Source organism: Apis cerana, linkage group LG4, assembly GCF_029169275.1.
Source record: "Apis cerana isolate GH-2021 linkage group LG4, AcerK_1.0, whole genome shotgun sequence".
In the NCBI taxonomy this organism is placed as follows: domain Eukaryota; kingdom Metazoa; phylum Arthropoda; class Insecta; order Hymenoptera; family Apidae; genus Apis; species Apis cerana.
The window spans coordinates 10,124,048-10,142,643 of NC_083855.1; the positions used below are offsets into that span (position 1 = coordinate 10,124,048).

Consider the following 18,596-nt stretch of genomic DNA (forward strand, 5'->3'; position numbering starts at 1 on the left):
AAAAATTATAATTTTTAATATTTTATTAATAATTCAATAATTTTATAGCATATTAATATGATATAATAATTTGTAAAACATTATGATTTATTAAATTTAATAATAGTTTTTTACATTAATTTATTAAAATTTGTAATTTTAGAAATATTTTTATGATAGAAAATTTGTTAGATTTGAGTTTTGCAAATATAAAAACTGATTTTTAATTTATTTCTTTTCTCCAATTTTAGTTTTTAATTTTTTTGGCGCCATCTGATAATCATACAGTTGAACTATATTCTACATAAGCGTCAATAAGCTAATGTACCTTGCATAATATTCTTTTAGCAGTAATTTATGGATGTGAAACAACATTCAAAGTTATTTGTCTATAATTTTGTTAATTACTTCATAGATAAAGTATTGAAAATAGGTATGTAATTTATAAATTCTTTTTATAAAAAAAAATTTTGATAGATATTTGTTATTTTAACAATTTTTATTTTAATAATTTTTTTATAATTTAAAATCGTATTTATAAAAATTCATTGATTATAATGATTTGCAAATTATAATATTTATTTAAAAAATTATTTTATTAGTTATTATTCTCAAATTTTATAAGTATATTTATATATGTCGTTGATTCACATATTTGATTTAAATGACTTTTAAACCACTTGTTTAATTTACAAAATATGTAAATAAATAAATTTTAATTTATTTAATAATTTATATCATTATTTATTTTTATTTTAATTTATCAAAATGATTTAATTATAATTTATAAATTATTGAAATAAATATAAAAAAATACATAATTTATTTCAGAAATTTATGGTCAAGTGATTGTATAATTATTAAAATTTTATCAATTTCATCAAAATGATTTTGACACTTTTTTATATGATAGCAACATCAATTCAGTCAAGAAGAATTTTATTCTTAAAAACTCATTTAAGCAGTTTATTCCAAGGAAACACAAATACTTATCCATCAATAATGTTTTATAACAAAACACTAGGTTCATATAAAGGTAATGTATTAATATTTATTTTTTATATTTTTTATATTTTTATATTATAATAATAAATTTCGTATAAATTATTCAATTTTAATATAGTTTAAAAATTATGTATTCATATAAGATATAAATAAGTTAGATAATTTAATAATTTCTAAAGATATTGTAATATAATTTTATAAGTAAATTTCTACTTAAAAAATTTGATATATTAAAATATCAAAATAGTATAAATATTATAAATTTGATTTAATTCATTATATATGAAATTTTTGTTTGTTATCTGTTATTTAATCTATTATATTATTTTTAATAATTGTTAAAATTATAAAATTCTTTAAATATATCATTTTTAATGATTTATATTATATTATAATAATTAATATTATATTTTTTTCTACATATATATATTATTTTTATTTATGACTATCAAATTATATAATTTTACATATATACTTATATATTTTTATAATCTTTATTACTTATATATTTGTTTTTATGCATTATATTATAAAAAATTTTTTGCATATTTATATAAATTAAACATGCGTTTCATGGTATAATTTCATGGTATATATGGTATAATTGTAAAATATAATAATAGTTTTAAAATTGAATATTTGCAATAAATTCGAATTATATAAAAAGATTGCAAAAAATATAAAAAGATCAAACAAATTTGTTTAATATAACAGATACATAAAATACTACATTAAATATTACTTTAAATTGTACTTAATTGTACTTTCTTACTTCTTAATTGTTTAAAAATAAAATTTTATGCAAGTTTATACAAGTATTTTTTAAAATATATTATTTTTTAAATTATATATATATTTATGAAATATTAATTATATTTTTTTATTATAAATATATATAAAACAAAATCTATTAATAATTATTTGTAATTTTTTTAAAAACAAGTAAAAACTACAAAAATTTTATTAATAAGTTAGTCTGAAATATTAATATTATTAAGATATTAGTTTTTAAATTACATATAATTATAATTATATATAATTATTTTTTGTAAGTTTTATACACACAAATAATATTTATTATGGTTTTATTAATACAATTTATATTTTTTTAAAATGTTGTTTCTATTATTTTATTTATTTATTTTTACATAATTTAAACAAATCAGAACCTTTATATATACACTATTTATTTTGTTATAGTAGTAATTATAGTAGTAATTATGTGTTATTTTCATTTTTTTAATTATATAAATGGTAGTTTGATATTGTATTTATATACATGTATATACATGAAATAAAATTTATGTATGAATATCATTTATTTCTTTTTATTGATTTTATAAGTTTATTATGTACTTAATATTATATACACATATGTAATTATATTATTATTATAATATAGCTAATATAGTTAATATATTGTTCAAAACCAATAAAATTTTGTTATATTATTCTAATAATATTTATATTGTACATACATATATATTTACCCCTTTGTATTTTATTTGTATTCAAATGTTATTTTTGTATATGTAATATTAAAATATTAATAATTACGTATGTTAAAAAACTAATATACATAATAAGTTTAACAAAACTATTAGTTATCTATTTTTTTGTTATATTTTATTTTTTTAATAATATTTATTTTATAATATAAATTTTAAAATGAAACATTTATTTTATAATTATATATTATTTTAACAATTTGAGCACTTATTAAATTAATTAATAATACATATATATGCATATAATTTGAACAACATACTAAAAGATTTTTATACTTAATGTATTGTATTTATTTTAAGAATCAAAATCTACTATGAATGATTATGAAAATGACGAATTTATGACTTCTTGTTTATGTGTGAATAAAACTGATGCTAGATTAGAAGAATTATTATGGTATTATGGTGATATGAGATTATGCACTATATTTCCTCAAGTATGCATCAAACATTATAATACAAATAAATTCTTGGAGTTTAAATATAATTAATCATTTAGTTAATTGCTATTTTTATTAGCAAAAAGTTGACATCTCAAGTTGGTTAACGTATCAGTATGGCAAGACATTTTTTCCTTTACATATAAATAACCGTAATGGAAATTTATTACAATCAGAGTACAAACTTTATATACTTGTTGAAGCTGATCTTGAAAGCTATAATCCTCTTGCTGTAACACATGCTACAAAGGTATCATATCTATTCATTGCTATACTTAACATAATTTATTTATTACAAAAAATTTTGTTATATATATTTATAAAAATTTAAAAAATAAGTCTTTATTATCTTCAATATTGTATTAATTTACTCATTTTATTATTATTAGATAAAGAATATTACATTTTTTTAATATTATAATTTAATATTATAATATTTCTATAAAAATATTTCTCAATAAATTAGTTTAAAGTAAATTATTAAAAGTGAATATAAAATATTATCTTAAAAATTCACAATTAATTCTGCAAAATAAAATATTAAAATAACAAAATATTTATTATATAATAATATTCTTGTGTCTTTTAGGTTGAGGATTATGGTTTAATTATTACGTGGACGGCAAATAAAAATATTGATTTAATTATAGAATCTGATTTAGATATGGTTGCAAAATTTTTTATTGCAGCAATGGAAGGTCAATGTTATGTTAATAATGGCTTATTATTGAAACGAATAGAAAGTATGTATAGATTTCAATTCTGTTTATCAAAATATTCGGATGAAAATAGTTTTATATTCTTCCAGCTGTCCTGATATCAGGAAAGCCTTGTCTTTACAATAGTGATATCTTCAATTCAACTCCAACTAAAAGTAAGATTTTATCTAATCTGTTTCGAAAAGATTTTATCTAATCTCGAAATCTATATTTTAAATTTTTTATCATTTTATTTTAACGAAAGTTTTAAAATGTTAAGTACTGATGTTTTGTTTTATGTAATAATTGAAATGGAAATTGTTTTATGAATAAGATATAGTGAATAGAATTTTAAATATTAATAATAAGAAGAATTTTAAATATTAATAATTAATATATAAAAGTTCTGATTGAAATAATTAAGAAGAATTTTTATTCTTAATATAAATAATTAATTTTAATTATTTATATTTAATTAATTTTAATAATTAATTAATATATTCTTAATATAAATAAACAATAATTACAAACAATAAATTACAAGTAAAAATTCGATTATTTTTTACTTAAAAGCTTACAAAAACTGAAATTTGTATTTCGGTTATCATTCTTACATATGTATTGATTTTTATATTAATCGCAATTCTAAATCAATTTCACTAATGATTATAATTAATTATAATTGGTATAATTAATTTCATATTAATTGAAATTATTATTTTTATATATCTTTATATATTTTTATGTAATATTTTTGAAAAAATCAAGTTTTTGCAATTTTTTGCAAAAATTTGTAAAAAGCAATCATGATTAATATTATATATATATATTTCATATTGTATTTTTTACATTGTATATATATCTAATAAAAATCTAATATCTAATAAAAAAAGAAAATTGAAAAGCGTAAAGTGAATTTTATATATATTTTTGTAAGAATTTATAGATAAAATCGAATGGGAAATGCACACGGAAAAATTAAAATCATTAAGCAACACTGCCAGAATTGCATCCGAAAAATGTAAATCACTCGAAGTTAAGGAATTTCCAGGTTTAATAGTATATCCAGAAAATATCTTAGATGCAGAAATTGAACTTGTAAAACGGGTAGAATCAAATGAGACGCTAGGTATAAAAAAAAAATATATTTATTATAATTATTAAATTATTAAAATTTTGTAAATAAATATTTTTTTAATAGAATATCGTGTATATTCATATTATATATATATTTTTTTATTTAAGAAAAACAAATTTATGTTTTAGAAATTGAAAGTAAAAGCGAAGTTTCTACACCAGTTTCAATAAATATTCCTCAATACGAGATTCAATTATCAGAAGATGAAATACAAAAAATTACAGAAGATATTGAATTTCAAGGTGTTCCACATTCTACTAGTAAATCACTTGATGTGCTTGATAATTTAGAAGATGAGTCTAAAGCTATAAGATACAGACAAGTATCTTGTAGTGATATAAAAAGTACAAGTAAACCTTTTCATGATGCTAAGGATAGCAAAATAATGGTATCAACTAGTCCTTTTAAGTAAATATCAATTATATACCATATATATTTTATGAGCTAAAAATAACCGAATAGAAACTTAATAATATAGTGATAATAGTAGAGGAAACATAAGTTGAAATCATGGATAGAAATTTAAAAAGTTGATGATGCGATATGTTCTAATTTTTTTACAATAATATACATATAAACATGTATATTATTATATTTGTTATATTTGTTATATTTAATTAATCTAAAATTAATAAGTATTTATATATTAATTAATAAGTATTTATATATTATTTTATAGAAATTCTATGGCGGAAATAACAACGAAATTATCAAATAAAAATGTAAAACCAAATGTTTTAATATATGCCGATAGTTTGATTGCGCGTAATAATGTAAAAGGCGTATTAGAAGAATCTCTTGGCATGGATAAGTACGATAATTTATTTATATTAGCTTTAAATATTTTTAAACATTTTACATATTATTTAAATATGATAATGATTTGATTAAAAATTGTTTGCTTGATTTCGTATTATTTTATATTGATATTTATAAAATATTTAATATTGTAGTAATATTGTTTCAATGATTAAATTCTAATGAATCAGATTAAAAAATGATCTTTTATCAATAGATATACCATTTATGCATTATCTCCAGAAGAAGCTCGTAATGATGCTTGGATAGAAAATGCAGCTTTAGTCGTTGTTTGTGGTAATGTCGGTAATGAAATTGGAAGCCAAATTGTGGAGTATATTCTTCATGGTGGCAAACTTCTTGCTTTATGCTCCGATGTAATTCATATTTTACTTCCATCGTTTAAAACGGCAGAAGTGCGAGAAAATGAACTTGTTCACTTTTCTTATGGGAAATGGAAGCATATACGCATGATGCATCATATCTTTTGTTATCAAGCATCTCCTGTAAGGACGAGATTCTCCCAGGATCATGAAGATGTAAAGTAAGATTTTCTTTCTTCTATTTATATCAAAATGTAAATTAAATTTAAATATTATTTTCTCATATATTGAACTAAATTTAAATATACAAAAAAAAAAAAAAAGAAAATTCGTGCAAAATTTTGATTGAATTTTCGTAATATATATAACTAGAAAATAGCGTAAAAATATATAACAATATTATATGGTTCGAGATGTTTTAAAAGTATTTTTTCAGAATGTCTAGTGTGTCTCCTCCAGAATCGATAGATGTGAAAGATAAAAAAGGAAATTTGCATTCATTTGATCTTAAAGTACTTGGAACAGAAGAAACTTGGCACACTCCAAGTATTTTACTTGCAACCCTTCCGGAAAGTGGTGGAAAAGTTGTATTTTCCCAAATACATTTAGAAGTGGATCCAATGCAATATGAATTTGAGGAAAGTAAATTTAATGCGTTGAAGGAAAGTAATGTAACTAGATTAGAAATATTCAATGATCTGTTAAAAGTACATCTGGGAATTGAATTTCGAAGTACTTTACAAATTACTGCATCTGTAATTTACAAATCAGCTTTCTTTTTGGGACGACACGAGGTATGAAAGTATGAATCATTTCTGAAAAAAATTTATGTCAAATAAATTATTAATTATAATGTAATGATGTTTTATATGTAGGTAATTTTTTCCACATAAACTTTATACAGAATAGACGAATAAGAATTATTATGCTTAATATCTTTGATATTAAAAGAGATAAGGGAAAGAATTTATTGAATCAACCATCGTTGAAGTTTTTATTAGTGTTCTTTTATAAATGATGTCTTTCAACATTCCTTATTAAAGGAAATAATATAAAATTTCAAGGTTACAATTTAGTTGTGATTGATAATTAATTTTGATAATGCTTTTATATATATTAATTAACAATGAATTATGCTCCTCTTTGTAATTGCTGCTAAAAAATAAATCTAAATATACTATCTTTATTGATTCATAATATTGCTTGCTTTTGAATTAATGCTTTTTTTTATTATTATGTTATATTTATTAATTTTTATTAATACTAATATATATATATATATATATACATATATATTGTATAAAATAGACACATATATTTATATTATTATTACATATGTAAATAGTTATAAAAGTTATTAAAAATTATAATGTCAAATAGACAATTTACATATATAACATAAATTTATATTATAAAATTTGTAATTAAAAATAAAAGTAAGAGTAAATAATTAAATATAATTTTTTGTGTTTTATAGTTAAAACTAGAAATGTTGGAAAAATTAAAGGATATAATGAAAACAAACGATACTTTAAAAATGCCTAAGTTGGAAATCCAGTTTTGTAGGAGTAGTACAATTCCAAAACCAGCTTCTTCTTCGTTTCTTCCCATTATGGTACATCAGTGTCCTGACAATTTCTCTACTGTAGAATATTTTGAGGTATTTTTTTTTATATATAATTAAAAGATAGAAAAATTATTTTTTAATGTATTTTTTTATTTTTTAATTATTATTTTATTGATTTTTTCAATAATCATATTTATATATTTATATTATAAAATTTTTTGATTATTATAGAATTTAACTTCAAAAGAATTAGGACGTTTAGTAATATATGCAGAAGTAATGACATCTTCAATGGATGTATTTAACAGTTATAAATTAGGACATGGTTTAGCAGTTATTGTTCGTCAGCAAACTCAAGGACGAGGTATGTATTATATATGGCATCTCATAAATATATTAGTTTTCAATTATTTTATGTTGATAACATTTTATTATCATGTAATTGTAATAAAGACATTTTATATTAATTTTAAGGAAGAAGCAAAAATATTTGGCTTAGTCCAAAAGGTTCTGCCCTATTTAGCTTGCAACTTCATGTGCCTACTAATACAATACTTGGAAGACGAATTTCAATTTTACAACATTTAATTTCTGTTGCAATTATTTCTGCATTTAAGTCTTTACCAGGATATGAAGTACTATTTAAAATAACAATATAAATATGTATTTGAATTAATTATTTACAAAATAATTTTAATATTTTAAATTTTATTTACAGGATATCGATCTAAGATTAAAATGGCCTAATGATATTTATGCTGGTAATAATATAAAAATAGGAGGAATGATTATAGAGACACATGTTATTTCAGATATTAATATTTGTAATGTTGGTAAGTATATTACACATTATTTTATAAAATCTTTTATAAAATTATATACTGGATGCATATAATTATAATCAATCTTTTTTAGGAGTTGGAATAAATTTATTTAATAAAGAACCTACATGTTGCATTAATGACATAGTTTGTGCATTTAATGAAATGTATAATAAAAAATTAAAAATGATATCGTATGAACAGTACTTTGCTATTGTATTTAACGAAATTGAAAGATGGTTAAATATCGTACAAAGTGGTGATATAGATGTTTTTCTGGATGCATATTATACTTATTGGATGCACACGTAAGTTTTATTTCTAAATTATTTAAAATGTTAAAAATTATATTTTTAATATATTATATTGCGAATGATAATATAATTTGATAATTAAATAATTTTGTGATATAATTTGATATTTTTTAACACGAATCTCTTTAAAATGTTAAAAATATCATTTATTATTCAAATATTAAAATTTATTTCAATTTTTTATAGCGATGCGGATGTAACGGTATTATCAATAACGGGAGTGTCACAAAATGTTAGGATATTAGGTATAGATGATTATGGATATTTACGTGTTCGAGGAGAAGATGGAGCGATATTTACTGTACATCCAGACGGTAATACTTTCGATTGCTTGAAAGGTCTTATAGCTCCGAAATAACTTCAGAAATAAATAAAATAAATAAATTCAAATAGAATAAAGAATCTCTTAAATACGTTTTAATAGTTAATTGTACACTGTTGTTCTTTTTTATTTTTATACATCATGTATATATATTTTAGATTATTGTAAAATGAATCTTAATCAAAAATTAATTATTTTATATTTAGTTATAGTTAATTATTTATTATTCGCTACACAGCAAATAAAATATAAGCTATTGTATCTTGATCTATATCTTGTTATTCGATTTGATGTAATATTTAATGTTAAAAAAAAATATAATAAAAATATTGTTAAATAAAATAAATCATTTTTTTTGTATTATTATTTATTGATTGATCATGAAGTTTGAGGTTTTTATGTTACAAATGTATAATTATAATTTAATTCCATGGTTGACACCAGAATATAAAATTGTATTTGAAAAATGAGAAATCTTATAATCAACAGCTCACTATTTCACTTATTAATTTATATTCGTTATTTTCTTGTATGTCGTTTCATATATTTATACATATTCACTCTAAACATATAAACATACAATAAATTGTATTTATAGATATTCGAATTTTTCTTAAAACTATATAACATGTTAATATCATTTTAGTATCGTGGATCATATACGCATGGATATTATTGTATCTAAAACGTAAAGTACGAATAAATTGACCTTTGTTTTTTGTATGAAACTACCTATCAGGTCACCATTGCATTCATTATTAGAAGAGACTAATCAGGTGTACTCGAATTTGAGTTATCTAATTATATAATACATTTATTTATATCTATAACAATTGTAATAAATTCCAAAGCACATTGAGAAGTTGGATAAATTCTTCCTCTATTGATGAACCTTAAAAAGGCTTAGGATAATCTTTGATTTTCATAATCATTAGAATTGCATAATTCTTAAGTCTTATAATTGTTGTTTGTAGCTTATTAAACTATCTCGAACTTTCGTCGAAACATTTTTGTATTGGCTCTAGAATTTTCGTTGTCTATGCTTCTGTGACAATCCAAATTTTTCATTTAATCGATAAATAAAAATTAAACATCTTTGGTTGTTCATTATTTTTTTATTCTATTCCATTTTATTAGAAAATTAATCTGAATTAAATTAAATACTCATATTAAATAATTTATCTATTTATCTATTTATCAATTTATTAAATAATAAAGCAATATTACATAAAATATTTTTAATATTTTAAAATATAAACCTGTTACATTGTTTTTTACTTTATTATAATTATCAATAAATAAAAATAATAATTTAAATCAACCAAAAATGTTTAATCATTTTGATTTTTATATGATTTTCAGAGATGTTTTAACAATAAGCACATTGTATATAAATATTTTCAAGATATAGTAGCGAGTATAATTAATTATTTCTTTAGAAATTAATTTATTATACTCGCGATATCATTAAACTTTTTAAACTTTTTTAAACTTTTTTAAACTCTTAATGCATGGCTTAATTGTCAAACAATTTTCTAAAAAATTGATAGTACATAAAATAATATATTTCTAATTTTTGTACAATATATAATAATATATGATAAATAAATATCTATATAATTAACATTAACAATTTAATACATTTAATATAAATATTTGAATGTGAATATGGCGTCTTATTTCAAACTTGTCTTCATTCGAAATCATTTTATAATACAATATTTTATTTATTTATGTAACTTCTCTCAGCGTTGGCACATGTTTAGACAAATATCCATACACATTTACACACGCACACGACCTACATCTAATTTTGTTTTTTATAACTATTTTGACTGTTTAGTAGTCGGCAGTTATATATATTTGTAAAAGTACACATTTATTTACTATATTGGACATTTTATTTCCAATATTATTTTATTGTACTAACTATTGTAATATTTATCTATTAACTTTGGTATAATACCATGGAAAAATTTTATTTTTCCATTAAATGTAGAATATTTGATTAATAATTTAAAAAGATTTTTTATAATATATAAAAATATATAAACAAAATAAATATTTTATATAAAATATATAAAATATATAAAATAAATTATAAAATATAAATATAATAATTTAAAAAATAAATAAAAAAAACGAAACAATAAGAAATTACCTGAGATTATATAATACTAACAATATTTAATAATTATTTGCAGTCTGAAGTGAAAATCTTTATTTTTATTTTATTTTTTATTAGTAATTTGAATGAATATTTTATTTCGCATAATTGTAAAATATTATTTTTATTTAAATATAATTATTATTTATAATAAATTAAAATAGACAAAAAAAAATTTGAATTAAAATTGTAATGAAATAAGAAGTAATAAAATGAAAGTAATAATGAAATTATTTGATAATACGATTTCTTTATACAGATTAACTAGAAGTATACAATAATTATTGTATTTAAATGTTTTTAAAAATATCGGTACTTTAAATACACTTCGTGCATTTAACACATTTTACACTTTGTGCATTCATAGCAGATGAGAGATTATTGTTTTTCATAGTTTAACGACAAATGCTTACGAACGACTTCAAGCGAAATTTACTTTTGTAAATATCTGCATTTGTGTATCTTATATGTCTAATAATTCAAGAGATTTACAAATGTTTATGAACCATTTATCCAATCAATATATAGTATAATAGTTATAATATAATAGTTATTTGATTTTTTAAATATTCTGTATAAAAGATTCTAATAAGTTTTAAAAAAAAATTTAATTTATTTATTGCGTACTTCTAGAGTAATCTGTATCAAAAACTAATAAAATAAAATATTTCTATAACTTTAATAAAGATATTTATAATTTATATTTTTATATATCAAAGAATATAATTATAAATTTTATCAATAAAATATTTAATATTTTCGTAAAATAATTTATAAATAAATGTGTACAATGTCTATTATATTATTATTCTATCAAAATTTTAATTAAAACGTTCTTTTTTTATAAAGTAAATTAATATTATGTAGTATTTAATATAAAACAAGTATAAATATTTTTGTACATGTGTCATAAATTTTGATTGAATATTATAATACGAAATATTGCAATATTCATTTCTAAGAAATACTATATAATATAAGGAACTAATTAATTAATATAAGAATATAAGGAACTAATTAATTAATATTATTATCTTTGTTTACTGAAGCAACGTAACATTAATTATATTCTTTTACTTTATATAAATACTATATAAAGCACTAATATTAAAAATATTAATATTAATAATACTAGTGTTAGTTTAAAACTTAAATAAATAAATAAATAAATTATTGACAAAAGTCAAGAAGAAAATCAAAAATAATATTATAATAATATTAAATAAATTAAAAATAAATCTTTTCTATATAAAAGATAAATATTTGATTTTTAAATATTTTGATCATTAATTTCACATTTGCATATACACATTTGTATATCTAAATTTGTCTTTGTAAGAACAAATGCGAGGCTAAAAAGACGTCTTGGCACTGTTAAATAATTTTCACGTATTAAAAATGACAGTTTTTTTTCGTTACCTTGACATTAAATGTCGTGATTTATGATGAAAAATCGGAAAAAGTCGGTGAATCGCTGTAGACGTGGAATGTTTGATCTTCGCTGGGAAAAATGTTTGCTTCTGTCTTATAACACACCACTTTGTCGGAGATGCAACTGATTGTTCCCATGCGATTTTTACGTACTGGATCGCCCGACTCAAGAAAAAATGTATAAAAATATAAATTAGAAAAATTTACTCCTTGTGTATAAAATCTAAGCAAGAAAATATTTATTCAGCCAATATTAATAATAATAATTCCAAATAAATATGTCCACGGTTCTTACTGAGTTCTTAAAACTTTTTTTAGTTTTACGTTTATAATTATTTAATGAAACATCCATCACCTGATCAGAATCGCTGGAAATCGATTTCCGACTTCGATTTCGGCAATTTTCAGCGAACATCGAAGGACTGGAAATGTCTCTTGATTCTGACACTTCTTGGATAGTGGAGAGCTTGCGTTCTTCTTCGTCATCGTCGTATATCTCCACGGTAGTCTCATGAGTTCTGGCCTGATACTCTAGACAGGGAGGGAGGTGTATAAGAGAGACCTAGCTAACCGAGGTCTCCTCGACAGACGGGCTCGCCAGTGCTTGTGTCTCACCGTTGGCATGTTTTACCTCGTCCTGGCTTGGACGTGATACCGGTGGACTGCTTCGAGAACAGGAGGTCATGCTCTGCATCGTTTGACTACGACCGCCAGAAAATCGCATGCTGTATGTTCCACGGTTACCACTTTGAAGTGCACTCGTCTACAATATAGTGGACAAATTTTTTTCTATAAACCCTCAAAATAAAATAATTGAGAACAGAGTTATTAGAATCGTTCAATTTGGTATATACTCACATTAGTATGTCCAGGTCGAACATTTTTATATGGTTGAAAGAGTACTAGATATACTTTTGGTGTAAAGAGACAACCGAGAGCTACTGACGCGGAAATATTAATGCACATACACATGCTTGCTATTTGTACCTGTAAATTCATATTCGTGCTTGTTTATTTTTAATCTTTATGAGAATGAGACAATGAGAGAATAACAATATTTTATTTCTAATTTCAAATTAAATGTCTGTAAATTGTAATTTTGATAACAAAAAATTTTATAATTCAAGCTAAGTATTAATATAGAGTTAATTAAATAAAAAATTGATCACATAACTGGAAAAATAATACGTGTCTTTTGTTATTTTATATGTACCGACCTTATAATCATTGTTTGAGCCAAAGTAGATGGGTACGAAAGCTAACCATACAATGCATGTAGAATACATTGTAAAACCAATGTATTTCGCTTCGTTGAAATTCTCTGGTATCTTACGTGTTTTGAACGCATATAAAGTACACATAAGTATTAAAAACATATTGTAGACGAGTGACATCATTAGGGAAAATGTGGAAACACGACACGTGAGTACTGCTGACAATGGATATGGATGGATTTCTGTAGTATCCGGTGGTTCAATGATTAACCAAACAATAACACCAATTAATTGTACTGCAGTGATCCCTATAAAAACGGGAGTTACATAATACGATATCAAGATCGACAATTTATGCTAAAATCATATCTTCTCGAAGAAATCTTATTTTGTTCTTTATTAATGCATTTATTTAATCCAATATAATTAATTTATTACATTTACTCACAGAAGTATCTATCTATTTTAATACGCTATAAGTTTAACTTGTTTAAGTAAAATATACAATTTGGAATTATTGATTATAGATTGTACTAGTATAAACTTTGATTAATTTAATATACATTAAATTAAATGCACTGCACTAAAAAATTATATATAATTAAATAAAGAAGATTATAATACTTCTATATCACTGTCCGACTAAGACGTGCCAATACTACTTACTGTCCGACTAAATCGTGCCTACTATCTGTCTAAAACGTGCCTATCATCATTGCTTATCCGTCTTCGTAGAACGTGCTAGTATTATTGTCTGATTACCACTACTATCTGTCTGACTATGATATAATAATACTACTTACAGTTCGACTCAGCGGATACTTTTGTGAGTAATTGTATATTTATTATTTGCAATTATTTACAAATTTGGTTATTTTGTAAAAATATTCAAGCATGCCTTTGAAAATTGTAAACTCACCGATTGCGATTACAACTTGGCTTTTCGGTGATGTGTAAGAAGGTCTTTTTATACTTTTTGTACCTTGGTTAAAAATGCGTGATATTCGATTTGTTTTAGTTAATATCGCGCTATAACAAATGCTTAAGCATAAGCCAAGTCCAATTCTCAGATATGTGCAATTCCATACAGTTGGTTTGCTTAATATTACAAAACTCATACCATAACACGATAAAATTCCTACTAGCAATACGTAACACAACTCACGTCCTGATGCCATAATCACAGGAGTACGGTTGAAGCTGAAAAACAATTAATTGATCGTTTATCGGTTCATTATATTATTATATTATTTAAATGAATTTTAAGTATCTGCAAAGTGGAATTGGATCTTAGTTATATTATTGCATCTTAAATAAATTTGTGAACGCACCGAATGAACACTACAGTTGTGAATAAAGTACTAAGTATGCCAATTGAGGCGAATATTAATGGTACCAATGCCCAAGGACTAGTCCATGGAATAACTTCTGCTGTAAGTTTGATGCAACTTGTCATTGTTTCATCTGGAGCATATCCCGGACCACAACTGCGACAAGTGTCGTTAAAGACGTAAGCGTCTTCACGACACGCCACACAACTCCAACAGCAGGCTTCCTGAAAATGTTTATTATGTTATAAAGAATTTTATATTAAATCTCAAAATTGAATTCTTTTATTTACCTGAAAATTGCGTACATGACCTAGAGGGCAATTATCACTGCACAAACTTCGAGGAATATGCTTTTCTCCAGCACCTGTTGCCCATCTTGTTATATTAATATCAAGTGTCAATCTAAAAAAAAAAAAAAAATTGAAAAATGAAAATATAATTTAAGCAAATAGACATTTCAGAAGAATTATATGATTTATTTTTACTTACTCCTCTTTCCATGTTCCAATAAGAACATAATCAAAACGGCCATCTTCTTTTCTTTGATATTGATATATATTATAAAATCCATATGCATCACCATCAGATTTAAATTTAATTTCAGTACCCTGGCGACCTAAATGTTATTTAAATAAAAATCATTTGAAAAAACAAATCATGTTGATTAATTTTATAATGTTTATTAATTAATAATAAGAAATATTACAAAACAAACTTTCTTTACACGAATATAGAACAATTCACAGAGAGGGAAATACAATTATTCATAAATTCAATAATCCAAAATAGTAATAAAAACAATGCTTACCAATAAAGCTAACATTTCGAATGTGTTGAAGAAGTTGTTGACCATCCGGTGCTGAACGAAGATCTTCGCACAAATAATGAGCAGTTTTGCCATTATTCACGCATTCTTCGTCTATTAAATTATGAACACCATGTGCCATTGCATAAACTGCATCAACTAAAATCAATTAAATGTAATGATATAATTTTATTTTATTCACTTAGTTTCACACGTTAATATTTTATTCATTAATGCTCATTTGCATCGATGTTATAAATTCGAAATATAAACTTTTTGCTTGAATTCTATTCTTAGAATTTTTGAATATTATAAACTGAATTTTATAATTCCTTTCCTTTGATTTGAATTATATGTTTAATATTCTTTAAAAAAAATGAAATTTAATTTTTGTAATCTAAAACAATAAAAACATTTATTACCGACAAATGGCACCAATCCTTCTTGCTCGTAGTCAATTAATTCTTCCGTACCAGTACAACGCGTCATACCAGCTGACAAGTTTGCATTAAAACTGCATTTGTGATGTTGAGACCAAAATTCTCGAAACCAAATATTTCGACAATTCACTACTTTTCCGGGCAATTCTTTATGTGGTACGTTATTTTCACTTTGACCATCACATTCATTGTCAACTCTTGGTCGAAGATTTAAATAATAATCGTCAAAACCTAAAAATAATATTTTCTAATATGAATATAAAAGACTTTTTGTTAAATTTTTTCTATAACAAAAAATTTTAAAATATAGTAAAATATATTGTAAACATGATATATAATCAGCTTACTTTGAAGAGATGTTCTATAAGGCAAAATTGTGATTGCACCTTCTGCCACGAATTCCTGATCTCTTACTGGATATACTTTAGCACCCCATGAATCGCTACCTATCCACATAAAATGGCCTGTACGATTGGCTCTAACTGTTGCTTGTAAAAGTTTTCTAAAAATAATAAATTATTTTTCTTTACGAAGAAACTTATTTTTCTTTTAGAAGAGAAATTGAATTAAAATTTTTTTAGAAACAAATATTATAACATATTTCGGTATATTATATCTAGCAAACAATACATACAGCTTGCAAATAAAGCAAATAAATATAAAAAAAGTAACAAAAAGCAGAAAAGAACCACAGTAGGTTACTCACTATAAAACAAAACCGCATTGATAATAACCACAACAAATATATATATATATAGCAACAAACGAATATGAAATATTAGATATTAGTGAAACGGTACAGATAAAAATTTGTACAGATTTTATAGAAAAAATAAGTGGATAACTTTTATATAATAATTTAAATCTTCATTATATATAATCATATTATATATTTAACATTTGAATTAATCCTTGACATTCAACGCGACATTTAATTAATTAATATTGAGTTGAGAAAGTATCTAATGACCTATTGAAAATAATACATAAAAACAATTAAAAGTAATAAAGTTTATAAATTAAATAAAGTTTTACCTTATATTATCCTCATCGACAAATAAAACGACACCTCTGGCATTATGTTTCGAACTAAGCCGTTCAACAATTTTATCGAAATCTTCGGTTTTTGCATTTCTCAAGATTTTCTCGCTAACTGCTACGCAGACACTATATTCCATTGATAATGAGATAAAACTGGCAATTCCCTACAAAATGATGTACGAGTAACAATTAATTTGCATTTAAACATTGGAGTAATACAAATTTTGAGTTTAAAAATGTGGTATTACAGTATTATTACAATATTATTATAATATAATATATTAGATAGTTGAGTTTAATCTATTATTATAAATAGAATTGAATTATAATTAAAGAAAAAATAGTACCGTTATACGCAAATGTACAAGTATAATTACCTTCTCTCCATAATCACCTTCAACCGCAACCGTGGAAACGTACTTCCAACCGAGTTGATGAATGATTTCCACCATGGCTTGAGCTTGAAAATTATCTGGTGGTACAACTCTACTAAAATATTCGAAACGACTCTTATCCGACAATTCTGTGCTCGTTGATGCGTAACTTATTTGTGGTATCTGCAATGGGATTAATTATCATTTTTCTTGATTATTTCTTCTAATTTTTTTTTGTAATTTTAATTTATCATTATTTTTGAAAATAAATTTAAATAAAATAAATAATACATTTTCATATAAATGAAATGCGATATTCGATTTATGCCTAAATCAAAAAATATTTAAAAATAATCACAAGTTTATAAATCAAGAATTCATCCTTGAAATTTTTAAATTTGCATTGGAACATTTTTTTTTTTTTTTTACACATCTTTGATGTTTAAAATCTTTTGATATGTATGATTCTATGCGATGTAAATGTATTCGGAATCACGTAGGTGGAAGAAGCATACGATATAGATGGCGGATAGGTTGAACAATATTAAAATGAATGGAAAAATGTAAAACAGATTTTTTGTGATTTATTCTAATATTTGCCATTCCCTTTAAGCTTAAATATATCTGTACATGTATATGTGATCGAATGTTTGACAATATAGTTTTCGCATGATATGTAATCGTATAATTTTAATCGATTAAAAGAACAAATATCGAAAGTCAATACATTTGATTTCGAATATTTAAGTTTTTCAACGAAACTTTTAAAACGAAAGCTTAAACTAAAATATATAAAATAACGAAAGATCCAGATATTTTTCATTCATATTTCAAGTATTTTCAGTCATATTTAAAATATTTAATTTTTTGTTTCAGTGAG

The 18,596-nt window shown here is 22.4% G+C and overlaps 2 protein-coding genes across 7 annotated transcripts in view; one reads left to right on the forward strand and one right to left on the reverse strand.

Moving 5' to 3' along the window:
• The first annotated feature begins 172 nt into the window (after window positions 1-172).
• Window positions 173-9,259, forward strand: LOC107996086 (biotin--protein ligase). Of its 3 annotated transcripts, XM_062074027.1 has the most exons (17): window positions 173-412; window positions 811-1,015; window positions 2,793-2,929; window positions 3,012-3,182; window positions 3,522-3,675; window positions 3,741-3,806; window positions 4,568-4,759; window positions 4,897-5,176; window positions 5,448-5,579; window positions 5,784-6,110; window positions 6,326-6,683; window positions 7,367-7,549; window positions 7,688-7,820; window positions 7,931-8,091; window positions 8,175-8,289; window positions 8,372-8,585; window positions 8,778-9,259. In XM_062074027.1, exons 2-17 carry the CDS (start codon window positions 865-867, stop codon window positions 8,947-8,949), a joined length of 2,946 nt encoding a protein of 981 aa, XP_061930011.1. In that variant the 5' UTR covers window positions 173-412; window positions 811-864; the 3' UTR covers window positions 8,950-9,259. The 3 variants fall into 3 exon arrangements, with proteins under 3 accessions (XP_061930011.1, XP_061930012.1, XP_061930013.1); XM_062074028.1 differs by lacking the exons at window positions 2,793-2,929; window positions 3,012-3,182; window positions 3,522-3,675; window positions 3,741-3,806 and having other exon boundaries at window positions 182-412; XM_062074029.1 differs by lacking the exons at window positions 2,793-2,929; window positions 3,012-3,182; window positions 3,522-3,675; window positions 3,741-3,806 and having other exon boundaries at window positions 182-412; window positions 4,577-4,759.
• LOC107996085 (metabotropic glutamate receptor 7-like) overlaps window positions 9,033-18,596 on the reverse strand; it is a 41,386-nt gene continuing 31,822 nt past the window's right edge. For 3 of the 4 annotated variants that reach the window (XM_062074025.1, XM_017053967.3, XM_062074026.1), the window contains 14 exons: window positions 17,720-17,899; window positions 17,337-17,506; window positions 16,649-16,803; window positions 16,284-16,532; window positions 15,865-16,020; window positions 15,546-15,672; window positions 15,347-15,458; window positions 15,057-15,280; window positions 14,645-14,925; window positions 13,729-14,033; window positions 13,370-13,498; window positions 13,127-13,274; window positions 12,867-13,042; window positions 9,033-12,676 (listed from right to left, as the gene is read on the reverse strand). In XM_062074025.1, the coding sequence (XP_061930009.1) occupies window positions 12,521-12,676; window positions 12,867-13,042; window positions 13,127-13,274; window positions 13,370-13,498; window positions 13,729-14,033; window positions 14,645-14,925; window positions 15,057-15,280; window positions 15,347-15,458; window positions 15,546-15,672; window positions 15,865-16,020; window positions 16,284-16,532; window positions 16,649-16,803; window positions 17,337-17,506; window positions 17,720-17,899 (2,568 nt within the window). In that variant the 3' untranslated portion in view covers window positions 9,033-12,520. The remainder of the gene's footprint in view (window positions 12,677-12,866; window positions 13,043-13,126; window positions 13,275-13,369; window positions 13,499-13,728; window positions 14,034-14,644; window positions 14,926-15,056; window positions 15,281-15,346; window positions 15,459-15,545; window positions 15,673-15,864; window positions 16,021-16,283; window positions 16,533-16,648; window positions 16,804-17,336; window positions 17,507-17,719; window positions 17,900-18,596) is intronic. The other variant, XM_028665865.2, reaches the window with a different exon arrangement.

What these genes read in the sequence shown, in the direction of transcription:
- LOC107996086 (XM_062074027.1), top strand. Translation starts at nt 865, where the DNA reads ATGATTTTGACACTTTTTTATATGATAGCAACATCAATTCAGTCAAGA. An exon ending in CTACTGTAGAATATTTTGAG is followed by an intron (nt 7,550 to 7,687) that starts GTATTTTTTTTT and finishes TGATTATTATAG; the next exon opens with AATTTAACTTCAAAAGAATT. An exon ending in TATTAATATTTGTAATGTTG is followed by an intron (nt 8,290 to 8,371) that starts GTAAGTATATTA and finishes AATCTTTTTTAG; the next exon opens with GAGTTGGAATAAATTTATTT.